Source organism: Hyperolius riggenbachi, chromosome 8, assembly GCF_040937935.1.
Source record: "Hyperolius riggenbachi isolate aHypRig1 chromosome 8, aHypRig1.pri, whole genome shotgun sequence".
Classification (NCBI taxonomy): Eukaryota; Metazoa; Chordata; class Amphibia; order Anura; family Hyperoliidae; genus Hyperolius; species Hyperolius riggenbachi.
This window is the reverse complement of record NC_090653.1, coordinates 44,186,630-44,213,051: the sequence shown is the minus strand read 5'-3', so window position 1 is coordinate 44,213,051 and position 26,422 is coordinate 44,186,630. Positions and strand designations below refer to the sequence as shown.

The window sequence follows — 26,422 nt, the reverse complement described above, 5'->3', positions numbered from 1 at the left end:
ATCACAGTCTATACAGACCATAAAAACTTGGAGTACATAGAAGGGGCCAAAAGACTTAGTCCCCGACAGGCCCGTTGGTCCTTATTCTTTTCAAGATTCAGATTTGTCATAACGTATACACCAGGTAGTAAGAACGTCAAAGCAGACGCTCTATCTAGGTGTTTCGAGCCAGAGACAGTTCAGCCTTCAACCCCTGAGACCATCCTACCTCAAAAGGTGGTGTTGGCAGCTACCGAAACCTGGGAGGACGGTCATTTGGGTGGTAGTTGATAGTTTCAGTAAGATGGCTCATTTCGTTCCTCTGAAAAGACTCCCCTCGGCCCAGGAGTTAGCTGATCTCTTCATTCTGCACGTTTTCCGGCTGCATGGCATCCCAGAGAACGTGGTGTCAGATAGGGGAGTCCAGTTTTTGTCAAAATTCTGGAAAGCCTTTTGCCATCAGTTAGGTATGGACCTTTCATTTTCATCAGGCTACCACCCACAGACTAATGGTCAGACCGAAAGAGTTAACCACTCCATTGAACAATTCCTCAGATGTTATGTGGCAGATGCACAGTCAGATTGGGTAAAGTTTCTGCCATTCGCGGAATTTGCACATAATAATCCGAAGAGTTCCTCTCCAGGATTTTCCCCTTTTCAGGTAGGTTCGGGAAAATCTCCCAAGTTTTCTCCATTACCTGTGGCATTTACCCCGTTTCCGGCCCTGGAGAATTGGCAAAGGGCATTAAAGGAGATCTAGGTGTTGGTTAAGAGGAATTTGGGAAAAGCTTTCCAGACTCAGAAGAAACAGGCAGATAAGAGAAGGTCTGTAGAGTGGAAGTTGTCTCCAGGGGACATGGTGTGGGTATCTACTCGGCATTTAGCGTTAAAACAACCGTCACCTAAGTTAGGACCGAGATTTGTAGGCCCATACCCAGTGTCTAGAATGATTAATGAGGCCACTTATGCGATTGATCTCCCAGCCAGCATGAGAGGTGTGAGATCATTCCATGTTTCCCTGTTGAAGCCTGCGGTGCATGTGGATTCCTCTCCCCCCCCCTGTGATGGTTGATGACCAACCTGAGTATGAGATCGAGAAGATATTGGATTCTCGATTAGTGCAAAATTCTGTACAATATCTGGTCCACTGGAAGGGGTATGGTCTGGAGGAGAGAACTTGGGTGCCGGATTGTCGCATGCATGAATTTAAGAAAGCGTTTCATGACTTACACCCTGAGAAGCCGGGTAGGAAGTGGCCAGGGTCCACTCCTCGGGGGGGGGGGGGGGGGGGGGGCGGGGGTACTGTAAAGGATAGCGGAGATACCACCGCATGGCCAAGCGGCATGGCGGCTATCTCCGCGTGTCAGCCGGCGGCCTCTGCCGCGCAGCTACATGCTGCTGTGTTGCCTGGTCCTTCTAGTGCACATAGATTGAGAGCTACGCGCACGCCAGGCGACAGGACCTTTATGCAAGTAAAAGAGGAGTCAGCAGATCCGCCGGTCAGCTGACTCCAGTAGTGCTCCGGATTGGCTGAGTAACTGGGGAGGCGCTGTGGAGTGCTCTGAGTATATATAGGACCTGCCTGTCAGTTGCTGGTTGTCTGCTGTTGCAAATGCTAACGTGTTAGCGCTCAGACCCTAGTCAGATCCTACAGTGTGCTAGAACCAGCTGGAGATCCACACTTAGCCAGTTTCCGTTGATAGCGTAAAGTACTAATTGCATTGTGTTATCTGTGTACTATACTTTAGTCTAGATCCCAGGTGTTGAAACCAAGGACTTCACACCTAGACTAGGATATTGCTATATTGCTATTGTTTATCTGTTATGACCTTCTGCTTCCTTGACTACTCTCCTGTTTGCTGATTCGGTACCTCTGCCTATCTGATTATTGTTGCCGACTCTGCCTGAACCAATACACCGAATCAGCCTTCCGTCTTTTTACTTTATCTGTCCGTACGTTGCCTACCCTGCTTGTCTGACCTTCCTGTCCTCACTAGTGGGCCTAGCCATTAGTGAGGAAACTCTAAGAGCTGTCACCTACTCCTTAGGTGAGCAGCCCTTGCAGCACTGTCTGTAACACTTGCTCATCAAGTGTCCGCTAGCTGCAGCACAGTCAGTGGTCCCTGCTCCTCAGGTGTCCACTGGCTGCAGTACAGTCTGAATCTCCTGCTCCTCAGGAGATCCTTGCTGTAGTGTAGTCTTAATCATCTGCTCCTCAGGTGATCATCCTTGCAGCACAGTCAGTGGTCCCTGCTCCTCAGGTGTCCACTGGCAGCAGTACAGTCTGAATCCCCTGCTCTTTAGGGGATCCTTGGCTGCAGTATTGTCTGAATCTCCCGCTCCTCGGGAGATCTCCTCTTCTCATTACTGTTGCACCAAAGCACAATCCCACATTGGTTGTTCCGTGTTTAGCTATACTAGCATTATTGGTGATTCTGATGATCACCATATAATCAGGTATAGTATCTGTATTATTGGTGATACTGCAGATCACCAATAATCAGAAAAATCTGTGTTGCTGACACCAATCGTTACATGTTTTAGCTCATTTATGTGTAACAAGTATTGTAAGTAACCTGAATTTCATTCCTTAGCATTTACCGGTGCACCGTCTGAAGAGAAGATTCAACTGACTCTTAGGGCCATATCCTATTCAAGGTGATAAGTAGCTTGCAGATGCGAGCTACTTATCACCTTGCCACGAGGATTACCGGCAAATCCTATTGCCCATATCCTTCGAGCGATGGCCAATCGTTAGGGAGCATTACTCAGGCGAAAGCCTGAGCGATGCTCCCTTTTACCGAGCGATGGGGAGTGAGGTTTACGCTGTGGTGCTGTCCATCAGCACCACGGCATCACTTCCCACACATGCGCACCCGCCCGCCGAACATCGCCGCCATCTTCCGCTGCAGCATCTGGGGGTCTCCTTTAATAAGGAGACCTCCAGAGCTCCCCGTCGGGTCGCCGCACAGTTTAGAAGCCCCCACGCAGCTCTGCTAAGGCTCCCGTCATTATAAATACCTCCGCCGATCACCTGACGCCTCTCGCCGCAAAATCCCTCACGTAATTACAGTGTATCTAAAACTGTAATTACTGTCCGCATAGGAGCCCGGGCAAAGCATCTTTGAATCTGTAGCCGGGGCTCCCCATTGTTCCGCTGCCTGAACCAATAAAATGGCTCACACAGCGGACCAATGGGGAGCCCGGCTGCAGAATCAAAGATGCTTCTATGCGGACAGTAATTACAGTGTTAGATACACTGTAATTACGTGACGGATTTTGCGGCGAGAGGCGTCGGGTGATCGGCGGAGGTATTTATAATGACGGGAGCCTTAGCAGAGCTGCGTGGGGACTTCTAAACTGTGCGCCGACCCGACGGGGAGCTCTGGGGGTCTCCATATTAAAGGAGACCCCCAGATGCTGCGGCGGCAACGTGCGTTAGCTGGTTTAGACCTCCTTTTTGCAGGTCTAAGCTAACACTCATGTCTGCCGGGAAGCATCGCTTCCTGGAGACATGATAAGGGTAATTGGATTCTGTGTTAAGAACTCGCTGGGCGATTATATCGCCCAAGCGAGTTCTTTTCCGCCTGGGGGGGTCTAAAGTTTAGTAGGAGTAGGCGATGCCCCCATCGCCTAAGTTAAGAACTCGCCAGTGCTTAGCGGGCGAGTCCAGCAATAGAATATGGCCCTTAATGTGAAAAGAATATATGCATTTGTGTTGAGAGTTCTTACTGGTTGAGAGAAGTTACCAGTTGACCATTGTTAGGTCACAAATAAATTCTTGATATTTGCATTTAAGTCAGTGTCTGGTAGATTCCTCTCAGTCGGGGTGGGACAACTCTAGTCGGGTTACACTTACCTGTGGTTTCCTTCAGTCTCTAGAAGCCTGTGTGTCCTTGCCTCGGCTCCTCTCCCAGCCAGTGCCCTGGGGTCCCCTCTATCGATTGGCGGCTTCTGCGCATGTGCGAGCATGCGCCACTCGCGGTTAAACTTTGGTGGCCAGGAGCATTCTGTGCAGAGTCACGGCCACAGAAGCCCGAGGGACAGCTAGACTTCTAGGGACTGGTGGAAGCCCCGGGTAAGTTAATATGTTATTTCATTTATTTGTCTCAGTTATCCTCTGAATGTTCTCTGAAATAATTAACACTGTGTCCAATACTTTTTTAATATTAATATAATTTAATAATTTGTAATATTTGAAATAGCTGGCATACTGGTATAATTCTTCTATTTCTACCTTTGTTACTATCACTATGTTCCTTATATGCACCGACCGTGAGGCTGTCATGAAAAGTAATTTCATTGTCTTACACAATGACAAAAAAGCACTTGAATGTTGAAACCTTTTAATTTATAAATTATGGTCCAATTGTGTTTTATATTTCAAATTAGTTTTATAGTGCTTTTGTAAGTTATTTGTAAAGAAAAATAAATACCAGAAATCATTTAGTACATTGTACAGGTAGTCCCCGGTAAACGAACGGGATAGGGACTTTAGGTTCGTTCTTAACCTGTGCCTCCAGTGTCCCCTTTTGTGTCACCTCTGCCCTTTGTACCTGTTTATACAGGTCCTTCTCAAAAAATTAGCATATTGTGATAAAGTTCATTATTTTCTGTAATGTACTGATAAACATTAGACTTTCATATATTTTAGATTCATTACACACAACTGAAGTAGTTCAATCCTTTTATTGTTTTAATATAGATGATTTTGGCATACAGCTCATGAAAACCCCAAATTCCTATCTCAAAAAATTAGCATATTTCATTCGAACAATAAAAGAAAAGTGTTTTTAAAACAAAAAAAGTCAACCTTCAAATAATTATGTTCAGTTATGCACTCAATACTTGGTAGGGAATCCTTTTGCAGAAATGATTGCTTCAATGTGGCGTGGCATGGAGGCAATCAGCCTGTGGCACTGCTCAGGTGTTATGGAGGCCCAGGATGCTTCGATAGCGGCCTTAAGCTCATCCAGAGTGTTGGGTCTTGCGTCTCTCAACTTTCTCTTCACAATATCTCACAGATTCTCTATGGGGTTCAGGTCAGGAGAGTTGGCAGGCCAATTGAGCACAGTAATACCATGGTCAGTAAACCATTTACCAGTGGTTTTGGCACTGTGAGCAGGTGCCAGGTCGTGCTGAAAAATGAAATCTTCATCTCCATAAAGCTTTTCAGCAGATGGAAGCATTAAGTGCTCCAAAATCTCCTTATAGCTAGCTGCATTGACCCTGCCCTTGATAAAATATAGTGGACCAACACCAGCAGCTGACATGGCATCCCAGACCATCACTGACTGTGGGTACTTGACACTGGACTTCAGGCATTTTGGCATTTCCCTCTCCCCAGTCTTCCTCCAGACTCTGGTACCTTAATTTCCGAATGACATGCAAAAGTTGCTTTCATCCGAAAAAAGTACTTTGGACTATTGAGCAACAGTCCAGTGCTGCTTCTCTGTATCCCAGGTCAGGCGCTTCTGCCGCTGTTTCTGGTTCAAAAGTGGCTTGACCTGGGGAATGTGGCACCTGTAGCCCATTTCCTGCACACGCCTGTACACGGTGGCTCTGGATGTTTCTACTCCAGACTCAGTCCACTGCTTCCGCAGGTCCCCCAAGGTCTGGAATCGGTCCTTCTCCACAATCTTCCTCAGGGCCCGGTCACCTCTTCTCATTGTGCAGCGTTTTCTGCCACACTTTTTCCTTCCCACAGACTTCCCACTTAGGTGCCTTGATACAGCACTCTGGGAACAGCCTATTCATTCAGAAATTTCTTTCTGTGTCTTCTCTTGCTTGAGGGTGTCAATGAGGGCCTTCTGGAAAGCAGTCAGGTCAGCAGTCTTACCCATGATTGCGGTTTTGAGTAATAAACCAGGTTAGGAGTTTTTAAAAGCCTCAGGAATCTTTTGCAGGTGTTTAGAGTTAATTAGTTGATTCGGATGATTAGTTTAATAGCTCGTTTAGAGAACCTTTTCATGATATGCTAATTTTTTGAGATAGGAATTTGGGGTTTTCATGAGCTGTATGACAAAATCATCAATATTAAAACAATAAAAGGCTTGAACTACTTCAGTTGTGTGTAATGTGTGTAAAATATATGAAAGTCTAATGTTTATCAGTACATTACAGAAAATAATGAACTTTATCACAATATGCTAATTTTTTTAGAAAAACATGCACAAGTTTAAAGAGTAACTGTTAGCCCCCAAATTGAAATTTAAATCTGTATTGCAATGTTTTATTTAGTATTTCAGTGAACCAAAAAGCCAATGCAGAACTTTAAAATCAATCTAATTTTTTTACAATGTAACCTTTTTCCCCGCTCCGGACGCAAAGCCGCATATCTGATACTGCTTAGCATGCAGAGCATGCCTATGTCTGCCCGACTCCCCTCTCCCCCCAGGACCAGGTGCCAATATATTCTCCCCACCAAACAGCTGACCGCTCTGACACGGAGACAGAGCGGCAGCACTTCCAGCGCCGTCACCGCAGAGCAGCCGCCGCCGTGCATCTCTCACATGTGTTTCTCTCACATGTGACTCGGCGGCGGCTGCTCTGCGGTGACGGCGCTGGAAGTGCTGCTGCTCTGTCTCCGTGTCAGAGCGGTCAGCTGTTTGGTGGGGAGAATATATTGGCACCTGGTCCTGGGGGGGAGAGGGGGGTCGGGCAGACATAGGCATGCTCTGCATGCTAAGCAGTATCAGATATGCGGCTTTGCGTCCGGAGTGGGGAAAAAGGTTACATTGTAAAAAAATTAGATTGATTTTAAAGTTCTGCATTGGCTTTTTGGTTCACTTAAATACTAAATAAAACATTGCAATACAGATTTAAATTTCAATTTGGGGGCTAACAGTTACTCTTTAAACGCCATTTTTCTTTGAATTTTTTAAAATCGATTTTCTCAAAAACTACAAGTCCAATCTGAAATTTTTTTTCTTGACTTGTTCCCATGGATACAGAGAATCCATGGTGTTCATATCGGCGGATCGTTTGTAAGTCGGGTGTTCGTAAGTCGGGTATTACCTGTACTGTACTGGTTTTACTTGTTATATATTCACTATTATGTGAATTTTATGCGTAATCTCTAAGGAGCAGCTGATTGAAATTAGGGACAGTTCACATGTACATCTAAATGGCGTTAAACAATGCCCATCAGCGCTCATCATGTAAGCGATGTCCATTTGAATGAATGGACAGCTGTTGGTACAATCGTTTACCGTAGTTCATGCCAATGCTGTGCTTGATCCCATTGTATTGTTTAGTGTCCCGGGACTTGAGGTTGCAGAGGTAGCGACACATCGGGGCCCTTAGCCAGAGGAGCCCCAAGAGCCCCTTCCTCAACCACAGTATTAGCATTCTATTGGTCCTGTGCTGGTAATAATCACTTCTATAGATACTTTGAATAGTGGTAACCATGAACAAATTGTTCCCCATCTCCTTCTTGCACCTCTGACACCATAGTTGTCCTTGGTAGGTTTTGGTGCGCCGTATCAATTGTTATGTATAGAGTGCTTGGGGGGCCCCAATGTAAAACGTGCACCGGGGCTCATAGCTCCTTAACTACGCCACTGCATTTAGGATCGGCTAACCACAACGTTTCCGTGAACTCCTGCAGGGATCAAAATGGGGCATGTTTACCAAAGACGGAAAGCACCACCAAAAGGTGTAAACTGCTTTCTGCTCACAATTCCATCTCTGTACCTGAAGTACCACCTTCAGGTCTTTACGTTTGTGACCTGCATCTAAGCTCAGTAGCAAATATGCTCAAGTTGTGTTATGCAAACTATAGGCTTATTTAAAAAATAACTAATTTCTAAATAAGCCCCATCATCTGATTCAAAGACTCTCACCTGTTATATTGTTGAAGGCCCTCTTCAGGTCATCAATACCTTGCACATGAAAGACGCGTCTCTCTCCATCTATCTTAGTTGCAAGATCATTAAGTTCATCCAAGGAAACATCATGGCCCAGACCAAAGCTATAGATATCTGCAGATGGAAAAAAGTAATAAATTGCAAACATGAAGGTCACATGGTGGACTATTCATGAAAATGTAGACCATTTATGGTTAGCAGCTCCAGGTTTACACTATGTTTTAACTCTTAGTTAGTGGTTAAGTCTCTTCCGTGAGAGCCCATCAACATTGTGGAAGTCTAGTACTGAACAATGTGCACACAAACTGTTTTTGGAAGCTAACATCCTCCATTTTCTGCATCTGTTTTGAATGAAGTTGTGTAATCTGCTGTTTTAGGGCTCTGCACATCTATGCAGCTGGTTAATTTGGGTGCAGCCTGCATTTGGTAGCACTGCCATTTTCTTTCTGTTGTATTCATGAAAATATCATGGCCCAGAACAAAGCTATAGATATCTGAAAACGTCAGAGCAAGAAGGAAAAAAGTAATGAGTTACAAACATGAAGCAGGTCACGTGGTGATTACCATAGAGGCAAAGGAGGCAATCACCCCTAGGCCCCTGAGTACTGCAGGGCCCCCAGGTCTCCCCCTGACATGGGTTCCCTGCATTCATTTAGCTTTATCATCTATGCTCCTTGTCTGCATCACTGCTGGCTGCCTCTTTTCCATGACCAATCATTAGGTGATAACAACAAGCACAAAGTCGTGAAGAAGAGGCAGCCAGTGGGGCAGGGAGCATGGATGGAACAGCGAGTAGGTGAGTTGCTATTCTGACAAAAACAGTGTAGGGGCCCTGGGGGACACAAAGTTGTAGGGGGAGATCTGGTGGGGGCACGGCAGCCGGCTTAGGTGTCCTTCGAGTGGATATGCTGGGGAAGGGGCAGGGCCCCCAGGTTAATTTTGCAATAGGACCCCATTGTGGCTTGAACCGGCCCTGGGTGTGCCATCATATTCATGGAAACATAATAGCCCAGATCAAAGCAGGGGCTTTACAATCACCCCTGCGGTGGATGCAACTGCAGGGAAGGGGCCTAGGGATGTGGGAAAAAGCCTGGTGGAGGCCTGTGGCTCTAGGGCCCATACAGGGCCATTTACATGGAAAGGCCGGGTGCAGCACAGGAGCAGATATGTCGCGAACATCAAATTTTGCGTTCGCAGACACCGAGCTTGAACTTCCATAAAAGTTTGAGTTTGGGCAAATCAGACAAACTGCCATAGACTTCAATAAGCAAGCAAATTTTAAAGCCTACAGGGACTGTTTCTGGCCACAAAATTGATGACAAATGTGTTTCAAGGGGTCCAATACCTGGACTGTGGCATGCCGGATGGGAATCCTTGCCAAAAATTACGTAGTGGACGCAGAGTCAGGTTTTAATTGGTAAAGGGTGCAAATCATAGTCATTCCTAAATGTGTGGAATAAAGGGCTGCTTTTAAATGTCCAGAGTGGTAAGGTAATGGTTATGCCCGCTTCACACTGACAGACTAAACGCCGTATTTAGATGTGCGGGTGCTGCATGCACGCTCAACTGAATGGACCAGCATGGCCTGTAGCAGAGGCCAGGATGGGGAGTTATTAATGGAACTAACCTCTCTCCTGGTGGCGCGTAACCCTAACCCCCCCCCCCCCCCCGGTGGTACCTACTCCTAAACCCCCCCCTCGGCCGGTGCCTAACCCTAACCACTACCCCTGGTGCTGCCTAAAACTAACTGCTGCCCGGGTAGTGCCTAACCCTAACTGCTCCCCCTGGTGGTGACTAACCCTAACCACTCCCTCTGCAGAAACACCCTTTTACACATAGAAATTATAATATCTTTGATAATGTAAAAATCTGTACATACAAACAAAATAATATGATAAAAACTATACCGTTGCAAGCTTTTAAAACGATAACAAACTTCAAAAACTTTAATGTTCTAATGTTGTTAATGATATTTATCACGGCACCTTTTTCTGCTTTTTTAACCGTGTCAACGATAATTTCATTCGAGCCCTTTTCATCCACTAGCTGTTGGTGCCCTTTTTTCCTGCTACCTGCCCCCAATAATCCAAATAAAGGAAGCTCAGAGCATACTCAGGGAGGCAGGGGCACCCTCTGGTGGTGACAAATGAATCTGCTTATGCACCATAATTCAAAAACAAAGTCACGCAGCAGGTTCGTGAAAATATGAAAGTGACATAAATAAGTCAGACATGAGACATATACGTTATATAAACAGGAAATACAGCAGTTTTGTTTTTGCCTTTACCTGGATTATTTTGCCCTTTAATGCTTAACAGAAGCTCTCTCATCCTCTTGATTTCCACTTGAGGGTCACCACCTAAGTTGTATCTTCCTGAAAGAATCATAGAATTCATCAAAAACACACTCATTAAATGAGATATAGCACTGCAGCACAACTGCAGGTCCGTGTTCTGTAATCAGCTGACCTGCAATCAGCTGACCTGCTTTTATTGCATCTGGATCCCTTAGGGCAAGTGAATGGGACTGTTTCCACTTGTCAGGATTCCTTTGTGTTTTTCTATGCAGAAAAAATTTGCATGGCAGAGCCATCAGAATTCGCATACTGCCTACCGCTATGCGAATCGCACACAATGTATTTAATAGGAAATTCACATGCGTTTTGGGTATGCGAATTTTCATGCGAATTCGCATAGTAACAATGGAAAATCACACCAGCACTGCCATGGTTAAATTCGCATACATCGTCATCCATGCGAATTCGCATAGACCCGTATGCGAAATTCGCATCCGCATGCAAATTTTCCCCGCGACGATTCCCACCGTACAAGTGGAAATGCAGCCTCAGACAATGTTCAGCAGAGCAGACACCCAGGAAGTAGTGGAAGAAGCAGTAAGTTTGAGTGCCTGTTAGTGGTGGAAGATAGGGGGCCGACATAGCAGGTTCCAGGCCACCCGCAATGCAAAGTATGGCTATTTTGCATTGTGAGTGGCCCTACAGCTTGCTATTTATTGGGCCTAATGGGCGATCAAATTTCATCCCATAGCTGCTATTTATATGGGCACCTATGTCGGTGATCGAAAACATGTTTTCAACAACTGTCAACCCACACTGGTTAAAGTGTAACTGTCGGCCATAAAATCAAAAATCAATTCTGTATTTTTATCTGGTAAACAAGTAATAAGGATGCTAACCAGGCAATCCAAAAGTTAAAATCATTATTACTTTTCTTGTTGATAAATGATCATTCCCCACTTTACCTGACTCTTATTTGGTACACACAACATTTGGTACACAAAAAGGAAGTTGCAGGGCATGCTGGGTTGTCGTTTTTTTCTTCTCTATTTCCTCACAGACTTAACTAATGCAGCCTGATTGGCTGAAGCCTCTTTCCCTCCTGTTTTCCCCTCCCACACCTCTGTTCCTCTCTGATTGGGCAATATTTCTCATGCTGAGACAAGGCACTTTCTATAGTGAAGGGTGGGCAAATCAGGCAGAGGAGAGTAAGGGTCCGTTCACACCTAAAACCGCAAAACGCCGGCGATTACCGCATAAAAACCACTGTGCTATGCATGGTAATCGAGAATTGCTGGCAAACCACTGCATGTAACACGTTTGCGGTTTGCGGCAGTGAGCACAGGGCCATAGTGTTACATGTGATAGCATTTTTTAACCACTTGCCGACCGCACACTCATAACGTGCGTCGGCAAAGTGGCAGCTGCAGGACCAGCGACGCAGTACTGCGTCGCCAGCTGCAGCCTAATTAATCAGGAAGCAGCCGCTCGTACGAGCGGCTGCTTCCTGTCAATTCACGGCGGGGGGCTCCGTGAATAGCCTGCGGGCCGCCGATGGCGGCTCGCAGGCTAGATGTAAACACAAGCGGAAATAATCTGCTTTGTTTACATTTGTACGGCGCTGCTGCGCAGCAGCGCCGTAAGGCAGATCGGCGATCCCCGGCCAATCAGCGGCCGGGGATCACCTCCATGTGACAGGGGACGTCCTGTCACTGGCTGCACAGGACGGATAGCGTCCTGTGCAGCCCAGATCTCCCGGGGGAGCAGGTAGGAGAGGGAGGGGGAGGATTTCGCCGCGGAGGGGGGCTTTGAGGTGCCCCCCCCGCAAAATGCCAGCCAGGAGGAGCGATCAGACCCCCCCTGCACATCATCCCCCTAGTGGGGAAAAAAGGGGGGCGATCTGATCGCTCTGAGTGCCCTTTGATCTGTGCTGGGGGCTGCACAGCCCACCCAGCACAGATCACCTAAAACAGCGATGGTCCTTAAGGGGGGGTAAAGGGTGGGTCCTCAAGTGGTTAAAAACCGCTAGTGGTTTGTCTTGAGCGGGAATCGCTCAAGTGTGAATGGACCCTAAGGAAGGAAATGCAGAGGCGTATCTAGAGGGGTGCAGGCATGGCTCCTGCCATGGGTGCCACAGCACAATGGACGCAATGCCTGTCCCTAAGCTGCACTGCCATGTCTGCCCCCATGCCTCCCTGTCACTTAGACCTCAGATCAGATGAATTCTGTCATCTGGGGAACATGGCTACTTAATTTATGTATGTAGGTTGCTTTTGGCTTAGTGTTAAAAAAGAGGACAGAGAGAAAATAAGAACAATTTTCCCTTCTCAAAACAGAAGACAATTACAATTAGTGATGAGCACTAATGTTGTATAATTTTCATTTCACTTTGTAATTTGCAATTACGATGCAAAATTGTAATGTGAGAGTTTGGAAAAAAGCGTAAATACCTTAGTTTGTAAATGTTATCAGGAACTGTAATTATGCAATTACACATCAGTTCGGATAAGTTTCCTTAATTTAGTGTCGATATTAGCGGTTAATAGTAAGGCCCCCAAACATGCCATGGCCACCAAAATTGCTGTGTATGTTTAAGCGGGATTGTCAACATAAAAAACAAATTTCAACAGGAACTGCTCTGAGTGTATTAAGTGATAAAGATGCTAATCCTGCATTCAAAACTTGGAAGACTTTTTCTGCTGTTATGGTTTGGAGTTATCACATACCTTAGGAGCACTGGCCCTTTAATAGCCATTGCCATTCAGTTGCATGCTGGGGGTTCTTTTTTTCTATAATATATTCTTCCTCTTTCATTTATTTCCCTGCCTAGCTGCTTATCAGAAACACCCTCTGATCACTTGTGCTTAGCGACTGGAAGAGTAAATAAAAAAAAAAAGACGTGCAGTTCCTAGTATACACCTCAGTGGGAGTGTCTGAAGACTCTGGGAGGATGGCAGCTAATGAATACACAATGAGCAAGAGAAGGGAGGGGAGAAAACAAGAGTCAGGGAGGATATGATGTCAGCATTAGCTTGGCAAGATGGCCACTGCCTAGAATAGGATGTTCTGCTTTTCCTTTATAAAATTCACAGGAATCATTACGTGGATAGCACAATACATCTGTTATGTAAGTAGAACTAGTATTTATCTACTTATATTTATATGTGTTTTTTATTTCTAGGTTAGCATGGGTGTCGCTTGTTCTTTAAAGCAGGGGTCCCCAACCCCCGGGCCGCGGCCCACTGCTGGGCCGCAGGCTGCTTTGAGCTGGGCCGTGCCCTCTGTCATCACAGTGCAGAGAGAAGTGTCACTGAAGTTTGCCGGAAGCTATAGAGATGAGCCATCTGCAGCCATTGTTACTGCTGCCACCTACTGTCTGTTATTTGTAATGCAGCATGCTTTCTGTCTGTACGGACACCAGGTGGCAGCAGTGAGGATGACTGGGACGCTCTGGTCTCTTGCTAGCCACAGAGTTCAAGAGTCAGCCTGCACGGAGGTGAGCAGCCGATGCTGGAAGCTAGTGTGGGAAGAAGAATGGAAGGGTAAAAGTGAGTGTAGGGAGGAGGGAAGTGTGGGTGGTGAGATGGGAAGTGTGAAGTGAGTGTAGGGAGGAGGAAAGGGTGAAGTGAGTGTGGGGAGGAGGGAAGTGAGTGTGGGGAGGAGGGAAGTGTGTGTGGGGAGGAGGGGAGGAGGAAAGTGTGTGTGGGGAGGAGGAAAGGGTGAAGTGAGTGTGGGGAGAAGGGTAAAGGGGCTGTGGGGAGGAGGGAAGGGTAAAAGTGAGGCAATGCAGATGAGGGTAGGAAATTACAGTGCCAGTAGATAAGGAAGCCCAGGTAGCAGTCCCCTGCACACCACCTGTCACACCAATATGTACCTTGTGCTGGTGGCTTATGCAGCAGCCCCAGTGCAGTGCGAAGACATCTTTGCCAAAGTGCTGAGGGTGATGAAGATAGTGGGTAGATAAGGCTGGTATTGCCAGGACTTCTTTATATAATGGCCCTGCCTGTAGAACCAGCCCGCACCCCCCCCCCCCCAACGCGCAATAACACCACCATCCCCCGCATACGCTTGCATCCATCTTTGGAAAAATTGCCTGATGCTGAAGCGCTCCTTCGGTCAAAAAATGTTGTGGACCACTGTGTTAAAGGACAACTGAAACGAGTGGAATATGGAGGCTGCCATGTTTATTTCTTTTTAATACCCGTTGCCTGGCTATCCTGCCGATCCTCTGCCTCTAATCAGGGCCGGTTCAAGTAACAATTAGGCCCTAGGGCAAAATTAGCCTGGGGGCCCCCAACAGACACCCCCTGACCAAACAGCTCCATTAGAGGCCCTTTGTTGCAGCCAAATTTCCCTCCTGGGCCCCTGAGTTGGCTGCTGACCCTCCCCCAATCACCTCCCAACTTAACAGACTCTGCAGAGTCCCTGGAGAGAAACAGTTAAGATGGGGGAGGGACACCTTGGGGGCCCCTACAAGCTCTGGGGCCCTGGGGCAATTGCCCATTTTTTCCTATGGTAGCTCTGGCCCTGACTCTAATACATTTAGCCATAGACCCCAAACAAGCATGCAGCAGATCAGGTGTTTCTGACATTAAGCTACAGGCTTGTTTCTGGTGTTATTCAGACACCACTGCAGCCATATACAGTAGATCAGCAGGGATTCCAGGCAACGCATATTATTTAAAAGGAAATAAGTATGGCAGCCGCCATATTCTTCTCACTACAGTTGTCCTTTAAGAAAAATAAAGACCTTGTAGTTTTTGAGAAAATCAAATTTCAAAATTCAAAGGAAAAATGTTTTTACAACTCGATGAAATGACATTTGGCTGTTTAAAATAGTTTGAAAACTATTTTTTCTTTGAATGTTGAAAAGCAATCTTCTCAAAAACTACAAGGTCTTTTTGACAAATTTCTTTTAACATGCTCCCACGATTCCTCTTAAAGGAGAACTGTAGTGAGAGGTATATGGAGGCTGCCATATTTATTTCCTTTTAAGCAATACCAGTTGCCTGGCTATTCAGCTAATCCTCTGCCTCTAATACTTTCAGCCATAGGCCCTGAACAAGCATGCAGCAGATCAGGTGTTTCTGACAAATTTAGACAGATATGACAAGATTAGCTGCATGCTTGTTTCTGGTGTGATTCAGACACTTCTTTAGGCAAATAGACCATCAGGGCCCTTTTCCACCAGCGCGTTTGCGCTGGCTGAATCGCAAAAACGCAAACCGCTAGCCATTTTACAATCGCTACGGTTTGCTTTTTAACATAGGAATCGCGGTAAGTCATTTCCACTACCGCGATTCGCTTTTTACGGGAACGCGAACGCGCGGCGGAGCGATATTTGCCACGATTTTGCTATGCAGTGCATAGCATAGCAAAATCGCGGCCGTGAACGTCGGGGAATTGCCGGTAATTGTGATTCAGCAATCGCTAGCGTTCAGCGTGAACGCTAGCGACTGCAAGTGGAAAAGGGCCCTGCCAGGCAACTGGTATTGCTTAAAAGGAAATAAATATGGCAGCCTCCATATCCCTCTCACTACAGTTCTCCTTTAAAGCAGTCTAAAACCCTGACATAATATTCAATAAAAACATTTTTATATGTCATACAGTTATCATATTTGCTTTTGTGCATAAGTATTATTATTCATTTAGAAATTACAAGTTTCCAAAGTACACTTTTTTGCTTTGAGAGCTGACTTTACATTTTATTCATAACAGTTTTTTTTTTCATGTTGAAATATATGCAGAAATACTTTCTGACTGTCTGTCTGTGTTCAGGAGACCCAGCAGTGTCAGAGAAGTGTTTGTTTACATTCCACGCTTGATACAATTAAACACAAGATAACATTATCTCTAGTTCGGATTCATCCAGCTTTCCCGGCATTGAGCTTTTCTGCCCTGTGTTTAACCCTTTGAATGCTGTTCTAGAAAAAAAAAATGCTGGTAGTATATAATAGTTTCTCCAAGATGATCCGGCACAGCTCTTTTAATCAGCAAATTATTTTATTGGATCATAAAAATACAAACATTAAAGCTGCATAGTGGCTACGGTCCACCGTTTCGGACCATCACAGTCCTTGTTCACGCCACACAGCCAAATGAACAACTGCAAGCATGTTCCTTATATAGTCAAAGCTATGGCATAGCAACCAATCAGAGAAACCTATGCAAATGACTGGACCTGATGGGGAACTGCAGGGCTTGTCCACAAAGGGTACCGCCCTCTCACTCCATTGGTCAAACATTTTGAAATGCATGATGTCATTGCAGCAACATAAACATGTAAATAGAAACGTTTCTAACTCTGATCTATTGCATCTATTAATCATCTAAAATGATCCAAGGAAGAATCCAGGGCATCATGATGCAGAGGGCATGGATGTGTCATACACAGTGTAAAACTGTAAATAAAAGTACTCCGAGCGCTGTCCGCCGTCGCCATGGCAACCACGTCACATGACAACCAATGCGGAAAGACGTACGCAATGACGCCTCTACAGGCGTCCTGTTGCCGTCGCGATGCGGAAAAAACATACGCATAGTACACGTATAAAAATACGGAACTGACACAGACAAAAATACGCATGCCCAATACTATCAATGGGTGACCTGGATTCAACCCAGTCTGTTGTTTTGGGGTGGGGGGTGTCCTTTGGGTCCTTTCCTCATTGTCATTTATGTATCATAGGTTCTTTTGCCCTTTTTCACTATGCATGATAGAACTAGGGGTGTTATTTTATGGGTTGAATCCAGGTCACCCATTGATAGTATTGGGCATGCGTATTTTTGTCTGTGTCAGTTCCGTATTTTCTACGTGTACTATGCGTATGTTTTTCCGCATCGCAACGGCAACAGGACGCCTGTAGAGGCGTCATTGCGTACGTCTTTCCGCATTGGTTGTCATGTGACGGTGGTTGCCATGGTGACGGCGGACAGCGCTCGGAGTACTTTTATTTACAGTTCTACACTATATATGACACATCCATGCCCATGCCCTCTACATCATGATGCCCTGGATTCCTCCTTGGATCATTTTAGATGTTTAATAGATGCAATAGATCAGAGTTAGGGCCCTTTTCCACTAGCAGTCGCTAGCGTTCACGCTGAACGCTAGCGATTGCTGAATCGCAAAGCAAAAAAATTCCCGGCGATTTCCCGACGTTTGCGGCCGCAATTTTGCTATGCTATGCACTGCATAGCAAAATCGCGGCAAATATCGCTCCTGTAAAAAACGAATCGCGGTAGTGGAAATGACCTACCGCAATTCCTATGTTAAAAAGCAAACCGTAGCGATTGTAAAATCGCTAGCGGTTTGCGACTTTCCGATTCAGCCAGCGCAAACGTGCTAGTGGAAAAGGGCCCTTAGAAACGTTTCTATTTACATGTTTATGTTGCTGCAATGACATCATGCATTTCAAAATGTTTGACCAATGGAGTGAGAGGGCGGTACCCTTTGTGGACAAGCCCTGCAGTTCCCCATCAGGTCCAGTCATTTGCATAGGTTTCTCTGATTGGTTGCTATGTCATAGCTTTGACTATATAAGGAACATGCTTGCAGTTGTTCATTTGGCTGTGTGGTGTGAACAAGGACTGTGATGGTCCGAAACGGTGGACCGTTGCCACTATGCAGCTTTAATGTTTGTATTTTTATGATCCAATAAAATAATTTGCTAATTAAAAGAGCTGTGCCGGATCATCTTGGAGAAACTGTTCGCTATACCCTGTGGGTACAGGGGTGGATCCGCTGCACGCCCATTCCCCAACATCGCTAGTGTGCGGTTTCACACATCTTTGTGGCGGTAGTATATAATATGCTATAAATAATGTTTTAGAGCAAAGAAGAATTGCTCGGTTTCATTCCGCTTTAACATATGTAGCAATTTTGGTGACGATAGCATGTATGGGGTCCCGGCATTGGTTGCTGCCACCATTTTCTGTACTGCAGACAGTACTATTAGTTGGAATTTAGAATGTCATTCCAGACAGGTGTTCAACTATCCATCATTGTCTTAGCTCAAATACAAGACATTCAAACAAACTTTTTTTAAACCTATACAAAAATCTTTTGCTGTATAGAAACCTATAGAAACATCTATATATATATATATATATATATATATATATATATATATAATAGACTAAGTGCCTCAACCTTCAAACAAGAAGAAGAAGTACTTTGCATGAGAAAATTTATGCGTGCTCAAACACCAAGTTTAAGGCCTCTTTTCCACGGACTGTTGAGCTGTGTGCTCAGCAAGCAGTTACCAGGCAGCAGTGAGCAGATACCAAGCAGCAACAAGCAGTTACCAGGCAGCAGCAAGCAGTTACCAGGCAGCAACAAGCAGTTACCAGGCAGCAACAAGCAGTTACCAGGCAGCAACAAGCAGTTACCAGGCAGCAGCAAGTAGTTACCAGGCAGCAGCAAGCAGTTACCAGGCAGCAGCAAGCAGTTACCAGGCAGCAGCAAGTGTTATAATTTAAGTAGGCTCAGTTATTGGGACTGAGTTTTAGGTAAAAGGCTTGTTCGCAGAATATACCTTTAAATAGAGTTTCTCGTGAGGCAGGCAGAAGCATCTCAGTGTCTGCTTGAAGCAAATGATACAAGCAGATACTGAGAAGATGTTCCTAGTCCAAGGTCTTAGGCCTACACTGCCCCAGACAAATGGACTACGGGAACAATCAACATGGGCCATATTTATAAAACAACATTCTTGCAACTAGGGCATAATATCTTATATAATATTAATCGAGTAGGTGTGTGTCCTGACATCACAAGGGATCTGAACCAATCATAGATGGCTCAGATGAGGTCACATTTAACTCTTTCTGGTTCATATAAAGAGGGAGCACGGAGGGAAAAGGGGCGGCACTCTACTTTCCAGCTATCCGGCTCTCTATGCTTCCTAGTTAGAATACTAGCTTCCTGTATGTATGATGTAAATATATGTGATGTACATAGGAAAGACTATTTATACTTTGAAGAAATCAAACTGTAACACAAGATGCTTAATAAACCCCTTTGAAAGGTGAAGAAGGCTGTCTCCGCTCTATCTCCTGTATGCTGTCGCTGTGAGTTGCAGCTCTGATGAGTTGCTGGTGCCGGAGCTAAAGGTGATTTATTACAGCAAGCAGTTACCAGGCAGCAGCAAGCAGTTACCAGGCAGCAGTGAGCAGTTACCAGGCAGCAGTGAGCAGTTGTGAGAGTTTGAGAGCCATTTCACTGCCTATTCACAGTCCATGGAAAAGAGGCCTTACCCTAGCAAGTCTGACATTGCAAATCTGGCCTAATTGGCTATTCATGAGGCAATGCTCATGCAAATGCATGCACAAACCAATACCACAAAGCAGTCACCCTGCTACATGCTACATTAGCACTATCCGGCTTAGTGCACACCAGAGCGGTTCGGCAGCGTTTTGCGATCCACTTGCGGCTGCGGATACGCTTGGGTAATGTATTTCAATGGGCTGGTGCACACCAGAGCGGGAGGCATTTTGCTGAAACGCATACTCCCGAGGTGAGGCATTTTTTGGATTGCGGAAGCGTTTCTGCCTCCAATATAAAGTATAGGAAAAACGCAAACCGCTCTGAAAAACGGCAGTTCAGAGCGGTTTTGCGGGCGTTTTTGTTACAGAAGCTGTTCAGTAACAGCTTTACTGTAACAATATATGAAATCTACTACACCAAAAACGCTTTACAAAACCGCAAAATGCTAGGTGAAATGCTACAGAAAAATAAGAAAAAGCGTTTCAAAATCTGCTAGCATTTTGCGGATCTGCTAGCAGTTTTTGGTGTGCTCCAGGCCTCCAGGAGCGCCACGGGGAGGATTCCCAATGCCCCCTTTTTATACAACTGGGGGGACCGCAGGGTCCCAGGCTCTCTCACTGCCTGGAAACCACAGCGGCACCCCGGAGGGGGAGGCTGGGTGGCATGGACAACCCCCCCCAAGTGTGGCCAGCGCCGGAGAGAGCCGTCTGCACCTACCTCCCAATATTAAAAACAGGCACTTACCTTAACGTCCATTGTGTTCTGCTACATGCGCATTAATTTGGGGGCACCACATGAGAAAGGAGAGAAGCATGGGTCACCCCGAGCTTTAGAGCTCAGGGCTGGCTCACATACAGCACTCCAGAGGGGGGGGGGAGGACAGGCGCACTCACTCCAGGGTTCACACCACCGGAGCAAGCCATCCACCACCTGCCTCCAAAGGATGCAAACTGCACAAAATGCTTTCCATGAGAAAATGAATGCGCATGTAGCAGAACCCAATGGACGTTAAGGTAAGTGGCTGTTTTTAATATTAGGAGGTGGGTGCGGACGGTTCTCCCCAGCGCTGGCCACGCTTGGGGAGGGGGGGGGGGGGCGGCTGCGCCACCCAGCCTCCCACTCCGGGGTGCCGCTGTGGTTCCCAGGCAGCGAGAGAGCACTTTGCAGTATTGGTTTTTTGACCCTGCATAGTTTGGCATGCGAAAGCAAATGCATATTTGCATGAGCATTGCCTCATGAATAGCCAATTAGGCCAGATTTGGAAAGCCAGACTTGCTAGGGTTAAACTTGGTGTTTGAGCACGCAAAATGTTTCTCATGGAAAGCATTTTTTGCAGTTGTATCCTTTGGAGGCAGGTGGTGGATGGCTTGCTCTGGTGGTGTGAGCCCTGGAGTGAGTTGTCTGCGCCTGTCCTCCCCTCACCCCGGAGTGTTGTATGTGAGCCAGCCCTGAGCTCTAAAGCTCGGGGTGACACATACTTCACTCCTTTCTCATGTGGTGCCCCCAAGTTAATATGCATGTTGCAGAACGCAATGGACGTTAAGGTAAGTGCCTGTTTTTAATATTGAGAGGTGGGTGCGGATGGCTCTCCCCGGCGCTGACCACACTTGGGGTGGGGTGCAGCTGTGCCACCCAGCCTCCCCCTCCGGGGTGCCGCTGTGGTTCCCAGGCAGTAAGAGAGCCTGGGACCCCGCAGTCCCCCGGTTGTATGGGGGCATTCGGAATCGTCCCCGTGGCGCTCCTGGATAGTGCTAATGTAGCATGAACTAATACCCACAGGGCGATCGCTTTGCGGTATTGGTTTTTGGACCCTGCATAGTTTGGCATGCAAAAGCAAATGCATATTTGCATGAGCATTGCCTCATGAATAGCCAATTAGGCCGGATTTGCAAAGCCAGACTTGCTAGGGTTAAACTTGGTGTTTGAGCACGCATACATTTTCTCATGGAAAGCCTACTTCTTCTTGCTTCAAGGTTGAGGCACATACTCTATTAGATAGATAGATGCGGCGTATGCTACGACGCGGGTTGGCTAGTAGAGCATATTTATGAAGGGTGCCCACATCATTTTCTTTCATATACACCACATCATATAATTCACAAGCAACTATGATTAAGAATAAGATAAACTTTGACCGCATCGAATCTGGAGAATCATCGATGTACATCACATCCGGTTTTAACCCTGTATTTATTACACCCCTGCTCTCAAAAGCCATCTACTACCAGTTAAGTGTTTTATTGTTGTGATTCCTTATCAGTAAGGGTTATAGACCGATGCAGTCCGGACTTAGACAGAAACTGTCACTTGCATACCTGATGTTTAAAAAAAAAAGGAGCACATCATAGTCATTTATGTGCTTGCACTGTACACATGGGTGTAAACATCACCCCTGCGACCCCCGCACTCGCAGGGGGGTGGCAGGGTCGTTTGTTCACAAAAACGACCCTGCCACCTCCTCCTTATGTCTAGTTATACTCCTGACTGTACATACACTTGTCCATCTCATGTCACGTCACCTTGGATATCCTTTTTTCTGCGGATCACTGCAATAATGCATTAGCGCTAAATACGGTAAGTGTAATATAATACTCAAAGAATGAGCCCCATAGAGTATAACTGTATAAACTTTGTTACCGTTTGCCATGAAAACAATGATGTTTTGTGTCCACAACAGGCCCAATGGATCTCTCTGTTGGTTTGCATTTGCAAACAGCATATTATACACTTTCTCAAAAGCTCCACGAGAGTTTGTTCCGTGTTTTCTCCCATGTTCTGGGAAGGAGAGAAAAGAGATTAAAAAGAGACTAAAAAAAGGAAGCAATACAGAGCAAAATTAACAAATTAGTTTTGTGCTGTCATTTCCCAACTGCTAGTTTATTCCGGCACCTGATTGCCGTTTTTTCTGCAGTTCTGATGCCTATAAAATAAGTATTTGTAGTTCTCGGATTTGTGACTATCAGGGCAGTGTGGGATACACATAACATACATGTAGTTGAGCCGCCGGGAGATTTGGGGACAGGGTAAAGGTAAAAAACAGCTTACCCTGCTCCTACAAAACTCCCGGTGGCGTTAATTACTATTCCCCCTCTGGGTCGCCGCTATTGCTGGTGCCTAATTATGCTGTTATTATAGTAATTTTGGCCACGTCTTTTGACGGCACCCAAATTACTGTCTGAACACTGTTTTAGCCGTAATTTCTATTACAGCCTATGGTGGCGCTGGCTGCACCAAAATCTCTGACGCTGTTTTTACTTGATTCGGTGTGGGATGCACCATACCAAGTCATTTTGAGATGGAACCGAGGGTACCTACCCAGGGCTGCGGCACTATTTTAGAAAGGTGAATTATGAGTTTTTTTGTTAAAAGACAACTGAAAAGAGAGGGATAAGGGGGGGGGGGGGGGGGCTTACATATGTATTTCCTTTTAAGCAATACCAGTTGCCTGGCTGTCCTGCTCATCCTCTGCCTCGAATTCTTTTTGCCATAGACCTTGAGGCCTTGTTCCGCTCACGTTAGCGTTCGCGTTGGGCTTTTTTTATGCAATTTTTTTTTCGGTTCCCGGCGCTTGGGTGGGTATTGTGTATTTTGTGAAAATCGCTTTTCTAAGTACTTTTCCAGAGAGTTTTTTAAATTCATTCCCTGACGTCAGCCAGGAAGTGAACTCTTTAAACTGGAAAATAATATATACAATGTATTTATTCTCAAAAATGCGAACGTAATCGCTGCACAAAGCGAATTTGTGAGTGTTTTGCTTTTCCCTATACCTTCCATTGAGGCAAAATCGCCTCAAAAATGGTACAGGCAGCGCTTTCCTGAGCGGATCGCAAATGAACCGCTCAGATGTGAACGCTCTCATAGAGAATCATTGCACAAGCACTTTTAGGGCGATTTTGAAAATCGCCAGCGCTTAAAAAAATATCACAAAGCTTGATTCACAAAACCGTGATAACTGATATCACGGTCGCACTAGCGTTTTGTGTGCATTATAACGCTCATAATGGTTTCCACGCGCAATCGTTAATTTTTGTGCAAAACTGCAAATTTTCACTTTTTTGCACAAAAATGTGTAATTGCGCGTGAAAATTAGCGATTGCACACAAACGTTACGCACATTATAACGCGCTCCAAACGCTAGCACAACCGTGATATCAGTTATCACGGTTTACTGAATCAAGTCCCTAGTGTGAACGAGCCCTGTGCATTTGCAAATAAAGTGTTTTTTGATATTATTGTCAGATCTGACAATTATCCCCAGGCTTGCTTCTGGTGTGTGATTCAGACACTACTGAAGCCAGGGCTGCCAGGCAACTGGTATTAATTAAAAGGAAATCAATATGGCAGCCTCCATGTTATTCTCACTTCAGTTGTCCTTTAACCCTCCTGGCGGTCTATTAAAAACCGCCAGGGTGCAGCGCTGCCGTTTTTTTTGGTTTTTTTTTTAAATCATGTAGCGAGCCTAGGGCTCGCTACATGATAGCCGCTGCTCAGCGGCATCCCCCCAGCCCCTCCGATCGCCTGCGGCGATAGGCGATCAGGAAATCCCGTTCAAAGAACGGGATTTCCTGGAGGGCTTCCCCCGTCTCCATGGCAAAGAGGCGGGATGACGTCACCGACGTCATGGACGTCGTGACGTCTAAGGGAGACCCGATCCACCCCTTAGCGCTGTCTGGCGCTGATAGGCCAGGCAGCGCAGGGGTCTACGGGGGGGGGGGGGGCCTCTGTGGCGGTGCGGATAGCGGCGAATTGGCGCGGGGGGTTACCGCCAGGAAGGTTAATGAGAAGCATGAATTTTGCATAATCATAATTTTGCATTGTAAGTCGCAATTACAATGTGAAATCGTAATGCAAAGTTTTAATTTTATTTGTAACCGTAATCAGGAACTGTAATTTCACATTTTTGTATAATTGTTTGTAAAATTTGGTGAATAGCAAGGCCCCCATACACGCTATTGTCACTAAAATTGCTGCATATGTTAAAGAGGAGCTGTTAGGTATAGGGTCTCAGAGAAAATAAACACATATATCAGTAGCTAAACATTGGCTGTACTTACATTACATATGCATTTCACTGTCCACGTTTGGATTTCACAGAAGTTTTATATAGTATTTGCAGAGAATGATGCTCCTGACAGCTTATGGCAGGTTCCATGTTTGTCTGTCTCCTATGAAGCCAAATGTGTCATCATGTCCTGCCTGCTTCCTGATGATTAGACTCACACAAAAGATCGGTAATGTAAAACACTACTGTGCAGTGAATATTAATTAGCCATGTGGCTAGGAACAATAGCGGACTCCTGGAGTGTACTCTGCTGGGTGTTTTTTCAGCTGCTGCTGTTGTAACACGAGCCCTGTAACTTATCACTAGCAGCCGAGGGGAGGGCCCCAGAATGCTTTGCTGTATGGTATGCGGCTCTCGGCTTCTTAAGAGCTTGGGTCTAACATCCTTGCAGTTCAGCACACATCAAAACTAAGAGAGATTTTTAACTTCAGTATTGCCTTTTTGGCTTCCTTCTAAACTGTTTAACACAAGAGAATAGAGGTTTAAATTAGCTTTTGCAGCCTGCCAGTTACTCTTTAAGGGAATAGTGGGTACAAGTAAAAAAAAAGAAAAGTGTTTTTTAAACAAATTTAAGTTTAAAAACGATTTTTCCTTTGCATTTTTAAAGTCGATTTTCTCAAACACCTTACAAGATCTTTTTGTAAAAAAAAATATTTTGCCTAGTTCCCTCTATACTCCTTAAAGTGAACCTCCAGACTAATCTACTCGGCAGCACTGAAAAGGCTTGGTGTTTCTTTAACAAGTTCACAGCATCCGAGCTTTGTTTTTCATACCCAAGCCTAATTTTTAGCTGTTCAGAAGCTAAGCTCCGCCCCATCAAAGAAAACTGCCCGGGCATTTTTCCCCTGATGCTGTGCAAAGCATGATGGGATTTCTGATGTTGTTGCACTCGTTGCCTAGCAGCTGGGAGGGATAATCAGGACACAGGACAGTTGGAACTGTGTCGCATGCTCCCTGTCACCTCCTTTCAACCAAAAAGATAGCTGCCCTCATGAAATCACAAACATTTGCCTGTTCTTTTAAAACAGGGTGGGTAAGAGATTATATTACCTATCTATTTTAATTAACATAACTAATGTAACTTAATGACAGTATGTTTGTTTAGGCTGAAGTTCCTCTTTAACACACATAACAATTCTGGTGAAGATAAGCAAGATTTGGGCACTGGCACAAAATTACGCAAAACGTACACGAAATAATGAATGGATTACATGAAAACAATTCAATTTCTAAATTGTAACTATGTAATTACAAAAAATTGCATGAAACTTTGCATAAAAGTAATTACCAGATCATTATTATCATTACTATTTTCTGTTACAGCTATAAAAAAAATATAAATACAGCTATATAAAAAAATACAAGTGAAACTCGAAAAATTAGAATATCGTGCAAAAGTTCATCTATTTCAGTAATTCAGCTTAAAAGGTTAAACTAATATATTAAATAGGAACCCTTTGCAGGTGTTTCAATATTGGTCTGAGTGAGATTTTGATTTGGGGGTTTTCATAAGCTGTAAGCCATAATCATCAAAATTATAACAAGTAAAGGCTTGAATTTTAATTAACCACTTCAGCCTTCAGTCGTTTTCACTTTATGCATCCGAGCAATGTTCACCTCCCATTCATTAGCCTATAACTTTATCACTACTTATCACAATGAACTGATCTATATCTTGTTTTTTCCGCCACCAATTAGGCTTTCTTTGGGGGGTACATTTTGCTAAGAGCCACTTTACTGAAAATGCATTTTAACAGGAAGAATAAGAAAAAAACGGAAAAAATTCATTATTTCTCAGTTTTCAGCCATTATAGTTTTAAAATAATACATGCCTCCATAATTAAAACTCACGTATTGTATTTGCTCATATCTCCCAGTTATTACACCGTTAAAATTATGTCCCTATCACAATGTATGGCGACAATATTTTATTTGGAAATAAAGGTGCATTT

General features: G+C 45.1%; 1 protein-coding gene across 4 annotated transcripts in view; it reads right to left on the bottom strand.

Annotated features, from left to right (window-relative positions):
* LOC137528775 (complement factor B-like) overlaps window positions 1-26,422 on the bottom strand; it is a 142,835-nt gene that overhangs the window by 61,986 nt on the left and 54,427 nt on the right. For all 4 annotated transcript variants that reach the window (XM_068250342.1, XM_068250343.1, XM_068250345.1 and 1 more), the window contains 3 exons: window positions 22,046-22,183; window positions 10,135-10,221; window positions 7,824-7,961 (listed from right to left, as the gene is read on the bottom strand). In XM_068250342.1, the coding sequence (XP_068106443.1) occupies window positions 7,824-7,961; window positions 10,135-10,221; window positions 22,046-22,183 (363 nt within the window). The remainder of the gene's footprint in view (window positions 1-7,823; window positions 7,962-10,134; window positions 10,222-22,045; window positions 22,184-26,422) is intronic.